This window comes from Pelecanus crispus, chromosome 7 (assembly GCF_030463565.1).
Source record: "Pelecanus crispus isolate bPelCri1 chromosome 7, bPelCri1.pri, whole genome shotgun sequence".
Taxonomy (NCBI): Eukaryota; Metazoa; Chordata; class Aves; order Pelecaniformes; family Pelecanidae; genus Pelecanus; species Pelecanus crispus.
Window position 1 is genome coordinate 41,162,018 of NC_134649.1, and position 20,861 is coordinate 41,182,878.

General features: G+C 36.5%; 1 protein-coding gene across 4 annotated transcripts in view; it reads right to left on the reverse strand.

Annotated features, from left to right (window-relative positions):
- The window catches only part of CFAP20DC (CFAP20 domain containing), an 83,979-nt gene extending 68,804 nt beyond the window's left edge, over window positions 1–15,175 (reverse strand). For 3 of the 4 annotated variants that reach the window (XM_009493535.1, XM_075714410.1, XM_075714411.1), the window contains exons 1-4: window positions 15,149–15,169; window positions 12,764–12,853; window positions 12,157–12,250; window positions 10,163–10,235 (exon numbers count right to left, since the gene is read on the reverse strand). In XM_009493535.1, the coding sequence (XP_009491810.1) occupies window positions 10,163–10,235; window positions 12,157–12,250; window positions 12,764–12,853; window positions 15,149–15,169 (278 nt within the window). Of the gene's footprint in view, window positions 1–10,162; window positions 10,236–12,156; window positions 12,251–12,763; window positions 12,854–15,148 lie in introns of all 4 variants that reach the window. The other variant, XM_075714412.1, reaches the window with a different exon arrangement.
- Between the last annotated feature and the right edge of the window lie 5,686 nt (window positions 15,176–20,861).

Sequence of the window (20,861 nt, forward strand, 5' to 3'; positions counted from 1 at the left end):
AAGTTCTGGGTGGAGCACATATTCAATTCCTCAGATAAAAGAAAATTCGGTATGTATCTGTATCTGTTCAACCAACACTAAAACCCACAAATTCCTTGACTGATACCTTTCAGAAGCACAACTGATTCATACTGCACAGAGAGGGTACACATTCAAATACTGAAAGAAACATTGCTGGAAAAGAAAGATCCACTACTACTCCTCAAATGGTACTCACACCTATGGACTCAAGAAGGGCAGAGGAAAGAACACTTTCATGAACATCCAGATGCTCTAAAGATGTACTGGACAAGGATGAACTGATAATTAAACAGTTAAGGGGCAGAGAACAAAAATTTTTAGGTAGTAGTTAGAGAACTTGATAACTGTGGAGAAAAAAGAACAAGTAGTATATACTTCTGAAGAAGTTCCAGGGCCAAGGAAAAAATGATTCCTTCAATAAGCAGGAAGTAAATATGGATGTGTGCAACCTCTAGAATAGAAGATCAACAGTGGAAAACGTCTTTCTCCATGCCTGATGTTTTATACTGATTAACTGAATGAGCAATGAAATTATTGATATAAGACAACTTTGGAACAGTTTTACAGCTGCAGAAACAATGGAAGTCAAATGCGAGAAATTAGAAATATTTGCAGAATAAGGGTAACAGATTCATCCTGACTAGGGGTAAAGAAAGCACCTATCTTCTTTCAGACCAAGTGGCTAATCTAACTAGTGACATAATTTTAAACTAAGACTGTGCATTTTGTTATCAGTTCTATAATAATTGCATGAATCCTTTTTAATATCTGAAAGCCGGACACCCTGTTCATGGGATATCTTTTTTGGGATATCTGTTTCCTCAATTACCACCCATGCTGTGTTGCTACTCTAGTGAAAGTGATGACTGGAAGAGTTATTAAAAATGTTTACTTTCAAATATGAGTTCATCTCCTTTGTAATTATGGAATCTAACATACCCTAATACTTTTAAGAATGTTCCTGTATTTCACTCCTGCTTCACAAAAAATTCAAGGAGCTAGCTTCATGCTACTAAACATCAGAATTTCAATTAATCTCTCCAACTAAACCTGTTCAATAAAGTTTACCTTCAGTATCTATCTAAAATCTTCAAATACTGTCAGAAACACATGATAGAATTAGCATCTATGTCCTGCTTCTAATTTTAAAAGGTTGGTCTAAGTTTGAGACTAATCAAGATTTGTATTTTTATTGTTCTGTATCTGAAAACACGCTGGGTCTTCAGATTAACATGAATAATTTATCACATCTCTGTCAGCAAAGCTAAAATGATGACTAATTATGATAGCATGTAATTCACATAAATTCAAGCTATTATGCTGTCTACGAATAAATTAGCTCTGCATGTAAAATATACTATGTTCTGGTTATTAAAATTTGAAAGTAATAAACTTACATTTACAGAAACAACTGTTTGAGAAAAGGAAATATGGTACAACAATTTATATTCTACTGCACTGTTCGCAACCCTTGCAATAAAATTTCTTATCAACAAGTACAACAACTTTAGCAACGTGGACATTTTAAGCCCTCTTCCCCTGCAGATTCCTCTATACATAACTAGCTAAACTTTGACAGAAAACTTCTTAAACCTTATCAGGTATGTTCCAGAGTTTGAAACTTCACAGAGTTCCCATTTATTCAATAAATCAAGAGCATCTCTTTGTATTATAAACCCACTAAGCTTTTATGTATAGTCAAAACTATCACTCCTCAGAGTGAAAAGAAGCTACAATAATGGTTTCAGGCCATGCTAATTCTGAGATGTCATACCAAAGAGAGTTAGGAAAATGCCAAATTTTCAAAGCTAATACCTATTGACTGTGTTCGATTATTCCCAAGCTTTCTGAAATTCTTCTCCGTAGCAAAAAAATACATATGAACAAAAAGCAAGCAACTGCCTTAATACTGATGAATTTCAACAAGTAAAAAAACCCAAACTAGACTTAAAATACAAAGTCATAACTTTAAATTACAGACTGCAAATCCTGTACATGGGGAGGAATAATCCCATGCACCAGTACAGTCTGAGGGCTGACTGGCTGGAAAGCAGCTTTGTACAAAATGACCTGAGGATCCTGGTGGACAAGTTGACCATGAGCCAGCAAAGCACCTTTACAACAAAGAATCACAGAATCATTTAGGTTGGAAAAGACCTTTAAGATCATCCAGTCCAACCATTAGCCTAGCACTTGGTAGTCCACCACTAAATCAATTAAGGGTAGAGTAATAATTTCATGTTTCCTGGCTTGGTTGCTGGATTATTTTTTAATGAAAGTAAAAGCTAGGAATCATTAAGGTTGGAAAGGACCTCTAAGATCATCAGTCCAACCATCAACCCAGCACCACCATGTCCACTAAACCATGTCCCAAAGTGCCACATCTACCCTTTTTTTTTTTTTTTTTTTTAAACACCTCCAGGGATGGTGACTCCACCACCGCTCTGGGCAGGCTGTTCCAATGCTTGACAACTCTTTCCATGAAGAAATTTCTCCTAATATCCAATCTAAACCTCCCCTGATGCAGCTTGAGGCCATTTCCTCTTGTCCTATCGCTAACTACTTGGGAGAAGAGACGAACACCCACCTCACTACAACCTCCTGTCAGGTAGTTGTAGATAGTGATACAGTCTCCCCTCAGCCTCCTCTTTTCCAGGCTAAACAACTCCAGTTCCCTCAGCCGCTCCTCATAAGACCTGTGCTCCAGACCCTTCACCAGCTTCATAGCCCTTCTCTGGATACACTCCAGCACCTCAATGTCCTTCTTGTACTGAGGGGCCCAAAACTGGACACAGGATTCAAGGTGTGGCCTCACCAGTACCAAGTACAGGGGGACAATCACTTCTCTGCTCCTGCTGGCCACACTATTCCTGATGCAAGCCAGCATGCTGTTGGCTTTCTTGGCCACCTGGGCACACTGCTGGCTCATGTTCAGCCAGCTGTGACCAACACCCCCAGGTCCTTTTCGGCCAGGCAGCTTTCCAGCCACTCTTCCCCAAGCCTGTAGCGTTGCATGGGGTTGTTGTAATCCAAGTGCAGGGCCCAGCACTGAGCCTTGTTGAACCTCATACAGTTGGCCTCGGCCCATCGATCCACCCTGTCCAGATCCCTCTGCAGGGCGACCCTACCCTCGAGCAGATCAACACTCCCACCCAATTTGATGTCATCTGCAAACTTACTGAGGGTGCACTCAACCCCCTCATCCAGACCATCGATAAAGATATTAAACAGGACTGGCCCCAAAACTGAAGGCCAAAAGCAACCTGGGCTGCATTAGGAAGAGCATTGCCAGCAGGTCCAGAGAGGTGATTCTTCCTCTACTCAGCCCTGGTAAGACCACAGCTAGAGTGCCGGGTCCAGTGCTCAGCTCCATGATACAAGAGAGACACGGGCATATTGGTGCGAGTCCAGTGCAGGATAATGAAAATGATTAAGAGACTAGAGCATCTGACTTAGGAGGAGAGGTTGAGGGAGCTTGGATTGTTTAGCCTTGAGAAGGTTCAAGAGGGATCTCACTAATGTGTATAAATACCTGATGGGAAGGAGTAAAGAAGACTGAGCCAGACTCTCCTCAGCAGTTTCTAAAGAATGGCTAAGAGGCAATGTGCACAAATTGATTTACAAGAGGTTTTGTTTAAACATATGAAAAAAAATTTTTACTCTAAGGGTGATTGAACACTGGAACAGGTTGCCCAGAGAGACTGTACAGAATCCACCCTTGCAGAGACTCAAAACCCAGCTGGACAGAGTGCTGGGCAAGCTGCTCTAGCCAAGTCTGCTTTGAGCAGGTGGACTGGACTAGACCACCTCTGGAGGTCCCTCCCAACCTCAACTATGATCTGATTCTGTGAATAGTTGCAGTCCTTTATTTTTCCTCTCAGCACCTGGTTGTGAGAAAAACGGAGGGAAGAAAAAAAAAATATCTCAGTATCATCATGAAACTACAAATAGTGGGAGAAAACGACTGTGGGAATAATTCCACTAATAAAATCACACCAGATATGAAGACAAATAACTGCAATTTGATTAAAACAAAAATAGCCAGCATTTATTCCAATAGTCCTGAAGAGGAGTATCAAAAACCTTCAGGTGAGTTTATCTTTCTTGCCAAAGCGTGATAAGTTTTGTACATCTACTTACCAGCTGGACAGTTTTTATTCTTTGGTACCACTGGCAAATTTCACTGCTGCCTTCTTCCAAGTAGCTACCCAGAATGAAGTAGTACTACAATGGGAATTGATCTCTACTCAGGATATTTTTATTAGCATCTGGACAAGATCTTTCCTTCCATCATAACACAGTTTTGTATCCAAACTATTTCTACCAACACTCACTTTTGTAATAATCATAAAGTAATATTAAATTTGGGTTTTAAAAAGTTTTCTCTTGGATCTTAAAATATAGTAGTATTTTATTTCTACCCAACAGTAAGCCAGAAAAAAAGACTTAATTGATGATAAATTTGCAAAGAATGGCAACAGATAACCTCTTTAGGACAGAAAAGAAGATGTAAGAGTTTTGGATAGTGTTTGTAATCACTTCTAATTCCATTTCTTCTCAAATAACAGGATCACAAATAGATGACAAAATCCTGAAAAGTGACAATAAAACAGAGAACATTTGGATATCTACTGAACTATTTGTGCAGATGTAGTCATCTAATTGATCTCCTGATTCATAATTGGATAAACTAAATTAAAAACATTCTCTGTCCATGTTTCAAATGAAATGGCTATCAAGTACAAGGAAAGATGTACAAATGCTGAAATAACATGACTCAAATGAATTATCTGCCACAAGATCTGACAAATAACTTACTGAAAAAAGCAGAGTATTTATAGTTCACGCTATAGGACATAACTTTTAACAGATCATTCCATATTTTAAAATGAAAACCTTACTGCTACATACGTTTTTCAAGGGCAGGTAACAGCCTTTCACCCTCACTTCCCTGTGATAATGATTTTTAACTGAAACATAAATAAGGTTATAAAGCAGTCCATCTCTGACAAAATGATAACTGACTACAGGACATATTGTAAGATTAGTCTCTTTACCAGAAAAATAATTCCTTATTAATATAAATATTACTAAAAGTGTTGTGTGCTCCCCTCAGAATATAACAAGCACTGATGCATTCTGGAGCTGGTGAAGGCTAGTGGCAAGCAAAGCTAATCTGACTATGAACAAGGGGATACTAACTGAGGAAACCTGTTGATAAGCTCTTTGCCAGCTGAGCCTTAAAAAAAGGTTGAAACATTATGAAGAATAAAGAGACATAGTTACCATTAAAGTAAATCAGCAACCATGCTGTGATCCTCATCACATTCATGACAGCAAGATGGTCCATGAGGTTGTGAGTAATTCTAGGAAGCAGCAACAAAGCAAAGTCCCACGGCACATTAATATTGGGCACCAAGTTCTGGGCTACAGAAGGACTGTGACTGAACAGCAGTCACACTGACGATGTGTATTTTTGCTGTGCAGGTTTTCATGTCACAAAGGTGAGGGGATCTTACACAAGATCTCAGACCTCTCCAATTTTACAAAGTATGCCACATGCAATTTATAGCTGTTTACCATCCAAAGATCTAAACAAGCAGTTTGAAGCACCACGAAGTTGGCCATCATTGAGACAGACAACATGATTTAATGGCTGCAGCAGTGCATCAGTAAGTACCATACCTGGTTCTGCCACTAACCTTGCTGGATCACTTTACATATTAGTCTGAACACATTTTGTTGTTACTGTCTTTTGTCCTTTCTGGATGCTCAAATGCAAAATTGGGAAACTTCTCTTTCATCAAAAACACTGTCTCCCTAAACTGGCCTCTATTCAGTGATAGGACAATACATCAAATATTAAATCTGTACTATTAGCACATACTAGCCTACGTATCAATGAAGATGTACTCGATCAACCACCAGATTTTAAAATTTACTATAATTCCTATTTTTACCACTTCATATATTTAAAAGTATCATACAACAATGAGTTAGTTAACTCTTTATAATATACTTTCAAAATAAATTGGTAAATATTACTCCCATAACTTGTATGAGAGAACTGGGGGGAGAAAAAGGCTGAGCAACCTACAGGGACTCATACAAGACCACATAGTATTTCAGTACATAACCAGAAACAAAGCTTCTGATCTTTGTTCATACCTCAGACCACTCTACCTTTCTTTTTTGGAGGCTATGGTACAATTTGAAGGTCAGTTTTCTCACACTAACAGCTCTACTCATTTTCTGTAAAACTTGTAACATTATGTGCTAGTTTCATGTTAACACCTAACATCAAAAATAAATGTATCAGAAATAAAGTATGACAATGGCATTACAATACATTAAGAAGAATGAATGTTCATGTGCTTGACAAGATGCCAAGCAGAAGTGCTAGCACCTGCACATGTCTGTATACTGGGAATTAAACCAAGAATACCAACACCACAGCCAGATGCTGTTTTCTTGTACACACAAATATTTTTTCAAACATTGAGTTACTCTTGCTTTTTCAGAAAGGTAGCAAAAGCCATAATACTGAAGATTTAACAACTGGCTACTACATTTGCAACAGAGGGCTACATTAGCATTACTAAAAGCTTTGCTATTATTTGCTTCAGAAAGGCTGCATAAATTACATGCTCTCTACCTTAGTTGTGATTTTATTATGCTTCACCAAATTTTCCATCCACAATCTATTTTACACATTTTTTAGGCAGATCAATACATTGATTGTTAATGTGGTGATACTCATCTAATCATGCCACCTAACAAAGTATCTAAAATCCTACTTAAATTTCTTCCAAAGAAAAGGCAAAACAGCCAATTTAAACACTGAATGCACAAACAACTGTTTATGACAGGAATCCCGCGTGACTGGTTGATAGCAGCAACTTAGAAGGTTTAGCTCAGCTGATGCCAGCAGTGATGGATGGCCTTGAAATTCTTGTTTGCTGATCAGATCAATCACTGAACTGAATGCAAAAGAGAGGATGAGGCTCAAACTAAATTCCTATTTCCATCTCTATGCAGAATGGGAGAGGATGAAATGTACCATAAAACATCATGTGCAGCTATTACAAAACTTGCCAAAGTGTTTTTTACATAGAGTAAATTTGATGGCTTGGTATGCTATCAATTTTCAGTTGAAGCTACTCAAAGATTCAGTAGTAAGTAGTCAGATTATGTAAGAAACCATCTTCGAACATTAAACTCCAGGAAGCACCGGCACAATCAATATTCTGTCCACAAACAAGCAAGAGATTCCTTTCAAAACAGCTGAAATGAAAAGAACTGAATGGCAGTCACGTGAAGCAAGAAGGTCTTGTCTTCATTATTTACTGGATTATCATGAGTCTGCTATGATAAAATACACTGTCTAGTTTGCAAGTCTTGAAGGAGTTTATAGGTATATCAATAACTTACAGTTGATTTCTAATACAAAACTTAGTACTACATTTATTTTTAAAGAAGTTTTATTAACTTCCACATACAGTCACACTAAGCAGGGAACAAGATTATGCTTTTTAGGCGTATACACCTTTAAATAGCTCCAGTTACTTTGAATGCATTGATGAACTTATGTAATTATCAGGACAAGCATGATTTGATTATAACATAAGTAATTAAGTAATGAAACAGTTACACTGAATTAAACATCTATTGTTTTGTAAAAAGTATATGGAAATGTATTAAGTGAGATTACTTCACACAGACACTGAAATCATGGCACATAAGAGGAGAGAGAATTAGGATTTCTATCAGGCTCTCTGATAATACTATTTTAGAATCAGGAAAGTTGAAATGAGAAAAAGAAAGAAGTGAAAAATAACAGTTATAACTATTTAAATATAGTAAATACATTACTATATGTTTACATAAACAGTATATATAGCAAATACAAAATACACACATTTAAATTTATAGAAGTACATAAGAATATTACAGAAATAAGTACATATACTGTTATAATAGGGACATAGTAATGATGGGAGTAGGAAGTAGTGAGAAAAGATGAAGAAAACATAAAGTCTAGACATGAGCTGGAAAGAGAAAGGGCAAAGAAAGGTAGGAGAGGTAGTAGAAAATTAGAGCTCTCTCTCAAAAAAAAAAAAAAAGCAGCAAGTGATGAAGAAATAAAATTAGTAGAAGAAAAGTGGAGAAGGGATTCTTGTTAAGAGTTATAGATGGGTGGCAAGTACCCAAAAGAACCAAACTCAATATGACACTACAGAAGATCTGAATTCCTGTACCTGTCACTGAGTCTCTGCCATCTGTCTATGGAATGCCTATGAGAAGCAAATCTATGTACTTGGTTTCTGTTTACTGCATGACATATCCTGAGTTTTTTTGTCCGTTTTGTTACACACTTTCAGAAGTAATGCAGCAATTCAAACCATAGGAGCAGAAAGTATAACGAGAACTACACTCGGGAAATTCAAAGTACAGAAGAGTCAGTGCGATTTGACACAAAGCTCTTTCTGTTGCAGAAGAAAAGGTAAAGGGTAGCTTTAAGGTCATGTATGCTTATGTTAGAGATACTTTAATATCCAAGCAAAAAAATTATTCAAAATGAGGTAAGAAATAAAAAGAACAACCTTGAAAGGAAAACGTAACAGAAAATGTATAAAGGCTGTGGAAAGAGAAATGAAAGGCAAGTTGCTTGAAAACCTGCAGTTTTCTGGTCTATACAACAATTACTAGCTTGCCCGCCAACAGTTTCTCACTTTAAATTAGTAAAATGTTAGTATTTTCTGCACCAAGATCTTGACACAGAGTCAAAGCTGTCTTTAAAACAACTATTTTGAGCCCAGTGTTCTCTCAGATTTCCATGCTCCATAGAGAAGCAAAAATATTCTCTGGTGAAGATCTGTGCTAAATAAGTTAATTTATCCTTTGAAGATTTTCTCCATGTTCAGATTCTAAAATAATGTTAGAAATTAAACATGCCACAGAGGGATGTATAATGTTACCAATATGACGTAGGTTATAAATGCCCACTAACTCACAAACCACTGAGACTAAAATACCTGCATGGATTGTTATAAATCCACTGAGTAATTTTAATAAATATGACTTAATTCACACTAGCATATTCTTTGTTAAAATAACAAAATATTCCAAGATGACTCTACTTACATGAAGGCACAGAAGATAACAGAATTACCCAGCAACATAAAATAGCACACCATCCTAATTTCATGAAATAGATCATTCACATTGTAATCAACACTGTTTCTCTACTACAGTATAGCTGGAATGATATTTTCTCAGCATCTCGTTTTACCCTCTTTGACTTAAACCTACAAGAGTTGTCTCCCCTTACTCCAGACACAAGAGACTTCAATCAAAAGAAGCTGACACCTATAGGTACAGATGAATGCAAAGTAGCAGAAAGAGAAAGAAAAATAAAACTCTGTATTGACTTTACTCAGTTTAATTGCATATCATTCAACCCATCTTTTCTTGCAGGGTTTCTAATGGCGTAATATTTCTTTTGTTAATCCAAATCTTAGGTGTTCTACTGGCTACAAAGCTGAGTGGGTTGTGTTGGTTATAAACAACTGGTGCCACTAGGGGGGAAATGTTGTCCAAAGACGAACAACAATTGCCCAAGCTTAAAACTCTATTAAATCATTCCACATTGAACTAATGAAAAAATTTCCATTTCAGCCATACGTCTCTTTCCTTACAATATGGACATAATTATACCAATTGAGCACTCCATTTGTTTTTCTAGCTTTTTATCATTTGTTTGGTTGGGGTTTTTTCCTCCAATTATTAGAATATGTATTTCTCTTTGTTCTGAACCAAAGGGCCATGGAGTAGTTATTTAATTATCTCTTATGAATCTTCAGAAGACCCTATGAGCCAGTATTTTTATATGTTTGATAAATTAATGTCTCATTTCTTCAGATTTTTCACCATCTTCATTCATGACTTTTAGAGTTTGTTCTGTCTTCAAAGGAATGTCAGTATTTAAAACATCCAAGAAATAATGATCTCATTAGCTTAATTACTTCTTATTGACTTGATAAGTCACCATGCTTTAATGCAAGATCTGCCACCACAATTAATGACTGCAATCAGGCATTCATTTTACATTAAGTATTCAAGGAAATGTTATGCATCTTACAGTAACTCGGTGGAGAAGTCTTGTCCCAATGGCACAAAAATCTGAAGTGTCAGAAATTGCTGGATCAGCCCCACTAGAAACAGGAAAAAAATTAAATACATGTGCTGTGTGCATGCAAATGCACATTTCACCATCAAGCATTTCAATTTTGTACCATACAGCTATGCTCCTGCAACACTATTTCCCAAGGGTCACACAACATATGAACACGAGAAAAACCTCAAAGAAAACCAATTCAAACTGCAATAAAAGTGTTGTTTTAGAAGTCCCATCTGTGGGATGGTGAGCTTTGGTGGAATTCTCATGAAAATAAAAGGAACTTTTTTTTTTAACTTACAATTCTACATTGTGTTCCAAGAGCATGTAGACACCAAATATCCCACAGGAATTATAAAATAAAGTAATACTTTTCTGTCAAGATTATCTTATAGTCATATGAAACTTGTGTTCATGTTTGTGACAATGTACACCTTATTAAACAACCTCAAAAAACCCTTGGGTAAAAATGCAATCCAGATCACGACAACAATGCTCAGTGGAGGCTTCTGATTTTTAGAACAATAGCAAAGGAGCTTAACTGAGGGAACAAACACAAGAACTCTTTCAGGATTCAGGTAGCTCCCTATCGAGGGAAAACAGATAGTACAAAGCTGTCTGAATTGAACTGTATGTTGTTTTCTTAGTTATTCCATCAGGGATGGTACGGGCTGCTCTTCATTGACTTAAGACTCAACAGCAACATTAGCTCCTCTTCTGAAGAATGCCAATTCAGAACTCCTTTCTTTTGTGGGTCAAATGACACTTTAAAATTTCAAATTATATTTGTAGATATATCATCTTTTATTTTGGAAGAGTATTCAAACATTACAGTACAACTGGGAGATTGTATACTTGATATAAATTAAATACTTGAGGTACATACACCTCAAGAGAGGAAGAGACAGAGGGAGACAGAATGGTAACAGATGGAAATTTAACTGTCTTATTGCAGCACTAGCTAACGTAAATTTTAAACCAAACTATTCTTAGCAGTGATAATCTACAACACTAATTCTCAATCCTCATTTTAGGCTCTAATAGTTTACTGTAACATTGGCAATAAACAAATTAAAGTTGAATTTCTCAGAAAGACATTAGACTAACATTTATTATACTGAAGAATATAGTAAATTTCTTTTATAAAAATCAGATTAATCTAGGCCTTAATGCACATCCAGACTAGACAATTTCTTATTTACTTTTTGTGTTTGTTTGGAAAAACTGATTTGTAATGATACACCCTGCATGAGAAGTATACTAGAAGATTCCTGTTTCATCTGACTAAAATCACTATCTCAATTTTTTTTCAAAAGCAAGCACTTAATTCTTAACCAGCTCAATTCATTACTACAAGCCTTATAAGGTGTAACACCCTGCAACAGAGTTTAAGGCGTAAGTTATGATGATTGCTGTATGCCCCGAGAAACACAGACTGCTTTGATTCTGGTTTATTCTGGTGCGAGTAATAGACAACCTGAGGAAACACTCCATACTACCCATCAAACACTGATTACAAAAACACAGCTGAAATTTGGGTATAACTTCCTTGTACTGCTAGTGCTTATGTGATACATAACAGTAAAAATACTTTAAAAAGTAAAATGAGAAAGGAGACAGGAATCTATTTCACATTCTGTAATGCCAATAGAATTATTGACTTTAGTAAGTGCTGAATGGAGTTAGAAGTTATTTGCCAGACATCAGCCTGTAGCAGGATCAGGTACAGAAGTGAACCTAGCAGCACTAGGACAACATGTATCAAAGACCTTCCCTACAGCACTTACTTTAATACCTTTTACTTATTTGTAACTGACCTGCTAAAAAGTTAATGAAAACCCACTTTGCTAATGCTGAATTATGCCCAACGTAAGGGAGAATAATGTAGACTTCTACATTCCAATATAAGACTGATTAATAATCAGAACATCACAGACATTTAATTCTTTGATACTTACAAGTTTGTCTAGTTTCCTTTGGTAGCTGCATTTTGTTGATTTGACTGCTTCCTTCAAGTACAAAAACAAAGCCTTTTACTTCTTTATCATATTCCTACGAAAAGGAACAAACAAACAAACATAAGCATCCTGATAGATTTCTTCTCCTCACAACCAACCATGCTACTAACATGCAAAGCTGCTTTTAAAAAAAAAAAAAAAAAAAAATCACAAATGGCAGATGGCACTGCAAGTATGACAGTAGTTCAAATACGGTGGTAACAATATAATCCACAGAAATATGCCCTTCACTTGCATAAATAATTTACTTGAATAAATAATGCTGACAAACAGGACTCATGATCCAATGGGCCCAACTCAATCCATTAGTTATGAGAATAGCAAGATTACTTTCTAAATATTTAAACTCTAAAATTACACTGCAACCAACCTAGTCTGCAAGCAGGCATAAAGAACTAATTTAAGTAGTCCTTTAGTCTGTCATAATGACAGAACTGCAAGTGACAACTCCACTGTCAGGTCAAAGCCCTCATTACCTTCTAATTTTAAGCTTCATTCACATTTTTCTGTTCTATACTCTACATTCTAAGTTTCTTTAAAAACTTACTTTCCATATAGCTGATGGATTGCCAAAAATCTTCCATTTTGCTCCTGGGTTCTTGCCTTGAGCACTGAATATTTCAACAAATGGGCCACCCTATGATAAAACAGTTTAAGGATACATCATCCAACCAAATGTTCAGCACCAAATTGTCAATAGTCAAGATGAGTACATAAGAACAATCCCTCCCCACATCAGACTGTTACCACAGTCAGTATTACTGATCAGTCAGACAGCAAAATATTAACAGCTTCTAGACTACTATAATACAGCAATCCATACAGTTAATATTTGACTTTACTAGAGGATCAGAACATAAAATTGAAGAAATACCATGGAATATTTTAAATTATCTTACTTACAATGTCATTCTCTAAAAAGCAAAATTATTGTAAAAACTCTAAAAACATGCAGGAGATTAGTAATTTATATTTGGATATGGTTTATTTCTACAACTCACCAAATGAAGTGAGTTTTAAAACATACTGTTAAAAAAATAAAAACTTGCAGATTGGATGTTTTGTCTGATTTCCTATGGAAATGAAGTTTGCACAATCTGTCTATATATGTGAGCATGTTTGGCTCTGTTACATATGTGAGTATGTCAAAGACATTTCCCAGTAACTTTTCTACTAGTTACCAAATTCCATCCTGATTTGACCAAACAGTCTGGGAAACTCACAACAATTTACTGTCTTTTCTGGGCCAACTTAAGCAGCCTTGTCATAGATCTGATCCTACCAGTATCACCATAAAAATCATGCCGCAGCCTTCATGACACATCAGAGAATTAATACTGGAAGAAGATTATAAATGCCCCTGCCAGGTAAAAATGTCTTACACAGAGCATGTGCCCTATTACACATCAAAGAATTTAACCACCTCCTGGGGAGGTAAGCTTTATCAGCTCTGTTTAGGGAATTATTTGCTTCAATATTTTTCCCATCTGATGTCACATTTTTGTGACAACTGATATACTCAGCCTATAGTTTGATAAGCATTTTTTTTAGCAGCATGGTTGACCTAATCAATCATTACAACTCAGCTGCTCCCATCTCATTCCTAGTTGCCTGTACTCCCCAATTCTCTTTATGCTCAGCTGCCCAAACAATTGTACACAAGTCAGAATGAGCAAGAGGGGTGAGCAGTCTTGCCAGCAAAATAAATGCTCTTCAAATTATGCTTTCAGAGAACATCAATGCTGCACTGTGTATGAATTAGGTATTTTCCTCCTCCCACCCACACCTGGCAGCTTCCAGTAGCATGGCTAACCCCAGTGACTAGACTTCCTAAGTTCTAAGGAGACTCAAAACAGCATTCCATAAAACTGCACTCATAAAATATTTTTTAAATGTATAATGGACAAAAAAAAATATTGCATACTATCAATTTGAAAGTTATCTGACATATTTAAGGACTACAGGATCAAGCTCTCAAAATTAAAAAAGATTCTTAACTGCCAAGTTGTATGTGCTTGTAGCAAGCCTTAACAAACAAGTAGCTTTTACTCCCATATTTACAAACACATTTTGTTAATACTGCAGCCCTTGAGTAGGCCCTGATTTGAGGTTGAACTAACTGAACAGGACACTGAAAACTACCAGACATGACATGAGAAAATGGTGAACAAATACTGATGCAAGAAGCTGAAAAAAGTTACTTAGTGCTGTGGAGGATGGTTGGATCTCATGGGTGGCCAAGGGAGAGTTAAGCAAGAAACTGTCAAACTCCACAATCAATTGGAGGGGAGTATGGGGCATCTTTTGCAGAGCGCAATCCTGAAAAGCCAACAGCACCTAGGCAACAGTATCAGAAATACCACAAAGCTGAAATAGCCTAGGTAACAGCATAAGAAATACCAATTTTGGGTACAGATGTAGCACATCTGGGACCAGTGGGAAAAAAGTAATTAGGGGTGGGTTGCTCTCTCAGGAGGGAACTGATGCAGAGAAAGGGAGGCAAAGCATGGTGAAAAGGAAGGCTAGGAAACAGTAAAAGGGATAGTAAGGTTTGTGAATGATGCAACCAGTGCTGTCACAACCCTGTGCTGGACCAAAAGAATAAACCAACCCCCCTTTTCTGACTGTACCTTAAGAGTTGGGCTGGCTTCCATGGCCGGGTGGGAGCAGATGGTGTGCCTTCCCTGGCCCACAAGGGAAGGCACACCAGACAAAAAGCTGTTGGTAACACCATGTTGGTGCCCATTCTAGATCTGACAGCATTAACAGCTACCCACTATTTCATAACATTCCTATAAAAATACTGAATAATGAAACATTCCAAAACATTTCTATATCTGGACTTTTTGCCCCCCAGAATAAGTCATTTTAATTGAGTTCTCTCAGAGGTGAAACGAAAGAGGGTAAAAATATAAAACTATTTCTGTTTTACCTGATACTGATTTTTGAACATTCTCCAGCTTTCACAGGCGAAAAGTAATTTCAGCTTCTCAATCAGTAACGACACTTAAATACCATACTGAAAAACAAACAAAAAACTTTATACAGGATTTGATGTGAAAAAATCCTATAATGAAACCCCGACCGTATTTTAAAAGAAATGAATACTATTATGAAATACTTTTCATGAGTACAGGATGTATATCAACTGCATCAGAGTGCTACCACAAAGGAATTAAGATCAAAAAAAAAATTAATATTGATGATGTCTTGGAAAATGTTCTCTTCATGCATCAAGTACTCAGGGCTGCCTTTCCTTACATCCCAAATAAAACTAGTAATTTTATGTCAGCCCTTATTTTTAACAATGAAGGCTTTGTCATGCTTTAAAAAAGCTTGAAAATCATCTTTAATACACATTTTTTATTATTCTTTGTTATCGAGTGCCCACTGGAAAACATTAGAGTCCATTAAAGAGGAGCTTAACATTTAGTATATAAAAACATATGGAACAGCTGCAATAGAAACCACTCCATCTAGAGATATTTGGCAGAGACTTCTGAGACAAGTTATCTTCTTTCACATTCAGCATTCTTCTTTGAGGATGAGTAGTCTAAGACTCAAACCAAGCACTTCAGTTATTTGAGGGCTGCTAAAGTCAATGTGAATTAAGAGGTGTCTGCAGTTGGAGAATCAGAACAGTACAAAGTGAAGGGACTGATAATGGAAGCCTCCCACATCCCTTTTGGATCATGCTGAGCATCTGCAATTTCATCTGAAGTCAACAGAAGGTGAAGGGACCCTGAACATAAAAGATAGTTGTCAATCTCTAAAGACAGGTAGAACCAGTCACAAGAGACAACATACACCTTCACTGTGGAAGCTGAAAGTGCTCATCAACTCACAGAAAAATCCTTTCACAAGACTTGTGTCTCTCATTCATTTGATATACTTTGTTTATGTTCATTGCTTCAGATCAGGCACAGACCACTTAAAGAATTAAATTATTTTCAATTACTGGATTTTTTTTGAGCCTGAAACCATTTTCTTAACAGATAAAAACAATATGTTGACCAGGAGAATATAAGTATAGCTTCTCATGAAGAACAGTTTAGCTCTCACAACCAGAAAGTGACAAAAAGTTTAAAAAATTTTATAAAAACATATGTGACTGTGAATGAACTAGAAACTCAGTGATAATATGCAAGAGTTCATAAACAATGTATGCATTTAAAAGATTAGAGCAGGGTCCTATTTTAAAAACTATACCACCATTCACTTAGGAAAATGTGATTAAATCTGTTGATGTTTAGCCACAATTCTTTTAATCAGCAACAATTATTGTAAGTCTTAAAGTTGTCTGTAAATGAAAAAAATTGAAAAAAATCAGATATTAGAAATGTATCCCATGCTGTTGCCAGAAACATTAGTTTATTTTAAACTTTTTGATTATAAGGAAAATGAAATTTGGAAACCATAGTATTTGTAACAGGTCTATCAAAAACTGTAATTAGTATTTTGATTGTATTACTTTAATACTGCCACTGCACATCTAACACACCAGTTGCATTCTGCATTTTGGACCATTTTCTATGCAAATTTCCCACTTGTTCAGTTGGCATAATTGTTTTTTTAAGAATGACAACATTAATAGCTATATTGAACTATTCCAAATTATGAACTAGACGTTTTAGAAATGCCTTTTACAGAATGCACTTCTAAAGCCAGTGTATTATTTCTTCCCTCTGTATGTATTCACTTTATATACAGAGCAATTGTTCTGGAAATCACTGTTCATTCACTTTTTTTATCTGCAGCTCTATCTTTGCCATTCTCTACAGGCTTTACACAAGCCAGAACTACTCAAAATTGCATGATTCATGTCTTATTGAGAAGTAATGACACCACAGAACTAATCTCAGAGTGACCCACTGTTTTCATTCACTTTGCTACATGTGAAGGACCAGTAGTGAGAGAGACAGAAGTCATGCCCTCCTATGGTACATATTTACAATTTGTGTATTACTGTAACTCACATGGTGAGGCACTTGCCCTTCTAGGACTAAGGATTTCACTGTCCTCCAGTTTTTATTTATTAAGTGAAGGAGGTGCGAAGCAAGACACTGCTTTTTTTCTTGAAGCAAAGCCCTTTCACTTACTTTTGCTTTAAAAATCAGTTCCAGATCTGCCAAGCATCACGCACCTAACACGATCCTCACATATTTTGCAGTTCTGTAATGCCTTATTACATCTCAGGGAAAAGTATTAAGACTAAAATAAATGTGAGGGATCCTGATATAAGAGTCACTGTATGAAAAATATAAGGTTCTGAGATTGAAAAGAATAACTTATCTCTGTCAGAGACTGCTACTAATATTCTGGGCAGAAGTCTTGTTCTGAAATATATAGTATGATTATAGTCAGCAGAAACATTTAGTGTGTAGTATGTAGAGGCCAAGTTTCATCTTCATTACCATACTATCTTTCAGGATGGAAAGGCTAAAGCTCTTTAGCAAGGTGGACAGCTACAGTATTTGCAGACACTGCTGTAGTCAGAATTACACATAAGACATAGAAAGTAATACTACATTTTCTTCACTGTTTTTTCATAAAGTAAACCTGGCTTTCAGAAGAGCCAATCCACTGATGGCACATCACACGGGGCTTTGAAGGAAGATGCAAATAGCTCTGTATACAGTGCAAGGTGAGTGGAAGCTATATTGATATATTAACTTGGTTTCAATACTGTGCTAATACACTTTGCCTCTCAGCAGCACTTATTAGCTTTGGCTTGACATCACTGATTTATCTCCACACCATATTGTATGGAAATAGTTCTCAGTTGGCTCTGAGCACAGGAAGAGCATACATGCACTGGTAAAACACCATGAAGACACACACTTATATCCCACCAAAAACTCCGCTACTAATTAATTCTTAAATTTAAGTGGAGGAAGCATGTGCCTGAACTGAAAAGTTCTCATTCAAATGATATACTTAAGATAGCAAAGATGATCAAATAATTAAAGACTTGCATAAAGGATCACAGAAAGGGTAGAGAAATATACGAAGAGATAACATCTAGGAAGTATGCAGTAGTGAAAAGAAATACAAAAGACTGTGGGGCAATGAACACTTATTGAAGGACTAGAAATCTCATACTATCACTAGAAATCTTCAAATCATCAAATAAAGTTCAGTCTTATAATATGGCTTAAAATTTGTCACCAATGCAGTTGTTTTTTTAAACTGACATACATATGGGCAAGCTAGGTTATTTAGTAATTGGCGGAACATATTTTATACAGACTCAGAACACTGATGACCCTTGTAACTATCAAATTTGTAACAAGATGGCTCTACCTAACTTTAGTGAAAGGTAAACTTGGCCCAAAGTGTGTAAGCATTTGTGTTGGGACAACTCATTCACACTAGGAAGCTGATTACAGTAAACAATTCAGTGAAATATCAGCTTGTTTTTCACAAAGGCAAAAAATACTGCAAACGACACTGCAGTACACTTTTGCTCATACATTGCTTACTTGTAACTTCCCCATTTCCATTAAGTTACTACAAATGAAGACTAGAAGTTACCTTTGCTATTAAGATTGGTAGCGACTAAAAACATTAAGTGAATGATGTATTTGTCCTGTAATTACTGAGATAATATTAAGAAGTGCTTTCATTATGCATGAAGTATTGTTGTCTTTAGTCATAGTAACCTATGCTTAAAAAAAAAAAAAAAGAGAGAATGGTCTGGAAAACTGATAGTTGCAGTATTTCTGCCCTTTTCTTTCCTCCTCCTAGCCTCTCCAGGAATTCTAAAATCAAGAGTGCTTAAAATCCAGAGGGACTATTTAGAAAAATCAACAGCATCTTGAAATATAAATCCTCCTCTTTTTGCATATTCGTCAAATAAATAGATCTTTTACAACATCTTTACAGAATGCCATAAAGTAGCAGTTCTCTCATTTTTAAGTCACAGATCAAACTTATTTTTTTCATTGCTCTGAACCATTGTCATGGTTTAGCCCCAGTCATCAACCAAGTACCACACAGCCTCTCACTCATCCTCCCTCCCACTGGTGGGACGGGGGAGAGAATCTGAAGAGCCAAAGTAAGAAAACTTGTGGGTTGAGATAAGAACAGTTTAATAATTGAAACAAAATATAATAATAATAAATTGTAATGAAAAGGAAAAAAAAGAGAGAGAGAGAGAAACAAAACCCAGAAAAAACAAGTGATGCAACTGCTCACCACCCACCAACCAATGCCCATCCCATCCCTAAGCAATGCTTCTCTGCCCCCCCCCCAGTTTCTATACCAAGCATGACGCCATATGGTTATGGAATAGCCCTTTGGTCAGTGGAGGTCAGCTGTCCTGGCTGTGCCCCCTCCCAGCTTCTTGTGCACCTGGCAGAGCATGGGAAGCTGAAAAGTCCTTGACTAGTGTCAGCACTACTTAGCAACAACTAACACATCAGTTGTGTTATCAACATTCTTCTCATCCTAAATCCAAAACACAGCACTATGCCAACTATTGGGAAGAAAATGAACTCTATCCCAGCTGAAACCAGGACAACCATCTACATCTGTCCAACTGGAAATACAGGCTGAAAGTGTCAGTCAATGACAAACCATCAAGAATGTAGTTTATAAAGTTAAGTGACAATGAAAGATATTTATCTTTGGAAAAATAGATTCCTGTCAGAATTTACCTTGTGAGGTCCTGACTTGTGCACTGACTTTGACCATTAGTTTCACAATGTTTCCCACACTGAAGATAAAGTAGCAGCAGTCCAAAGGGCTCTCTAATCCTTCCATTCACACAAACCATTCAGAACCCTGCAAAAATATCTCCATCCTAGGACATCTCTTATGTATATTTTTTCTTCAAACTAGAATGTTTCACATTGCAATATTTCAATGATATTTTGTGTTTATGTAGCCCCACAATTCAAACAATTGGTCCCTAGTAAGTTACAAGCAAAAGAGTATTTCGCAAACAGTAAATGCAAACAGACATTCAGGCTTCTTTAAATTACTTAATACTAAGCACTGTTCTAACCCCAGGGGAGACAGGGATGGACAGACTCACAGAGTCCTAAAAATCTCCACAGTCATGGCTAGTGCCTTGACTTAAAAAGTACATTTTTCTGATCAACATCCCTGTGTTGAAAAAGTTGTTTATGATTTTCTATTCCAAAGTCAAAAGTGTGAAGCAAAATAAAGTGAATTTGCACCTACTACTAATTTGCATTGAAAAATGACACAAACACACTATTTTTGGCAGGGAATATAGGCTTAGACCCAAGACTGTTAATACATATAACTCAGCATCACAGGCCCAAAGCCAGTGCTGATTTATGGTAGGCTGGGACACACCAGAGAAAGCAGTTCATCACTGATGAAGGGTTTTAGTATCTTCCAGACAAATGAATTCCACATATTGAATATTTAAAGCTGGGTTTGTAACACTGCTATATATTTTCCCAAAATACAAGTTAACGTAATAAATGGGCAGAAAGACCATTAATAAGCTATACCAAGACTACTGGTGTTCCTATGTGAAAAGGCCAGCCTTTACATACAACTTGCAGAATTAAGAAAAAAAAAAAATTAAATCAAGATTTTCACGTTTATAAAAATTTCACCATGAACAGTTTTGACACAATGCCCGCGATTCAAGCACCATCACGCCCGCA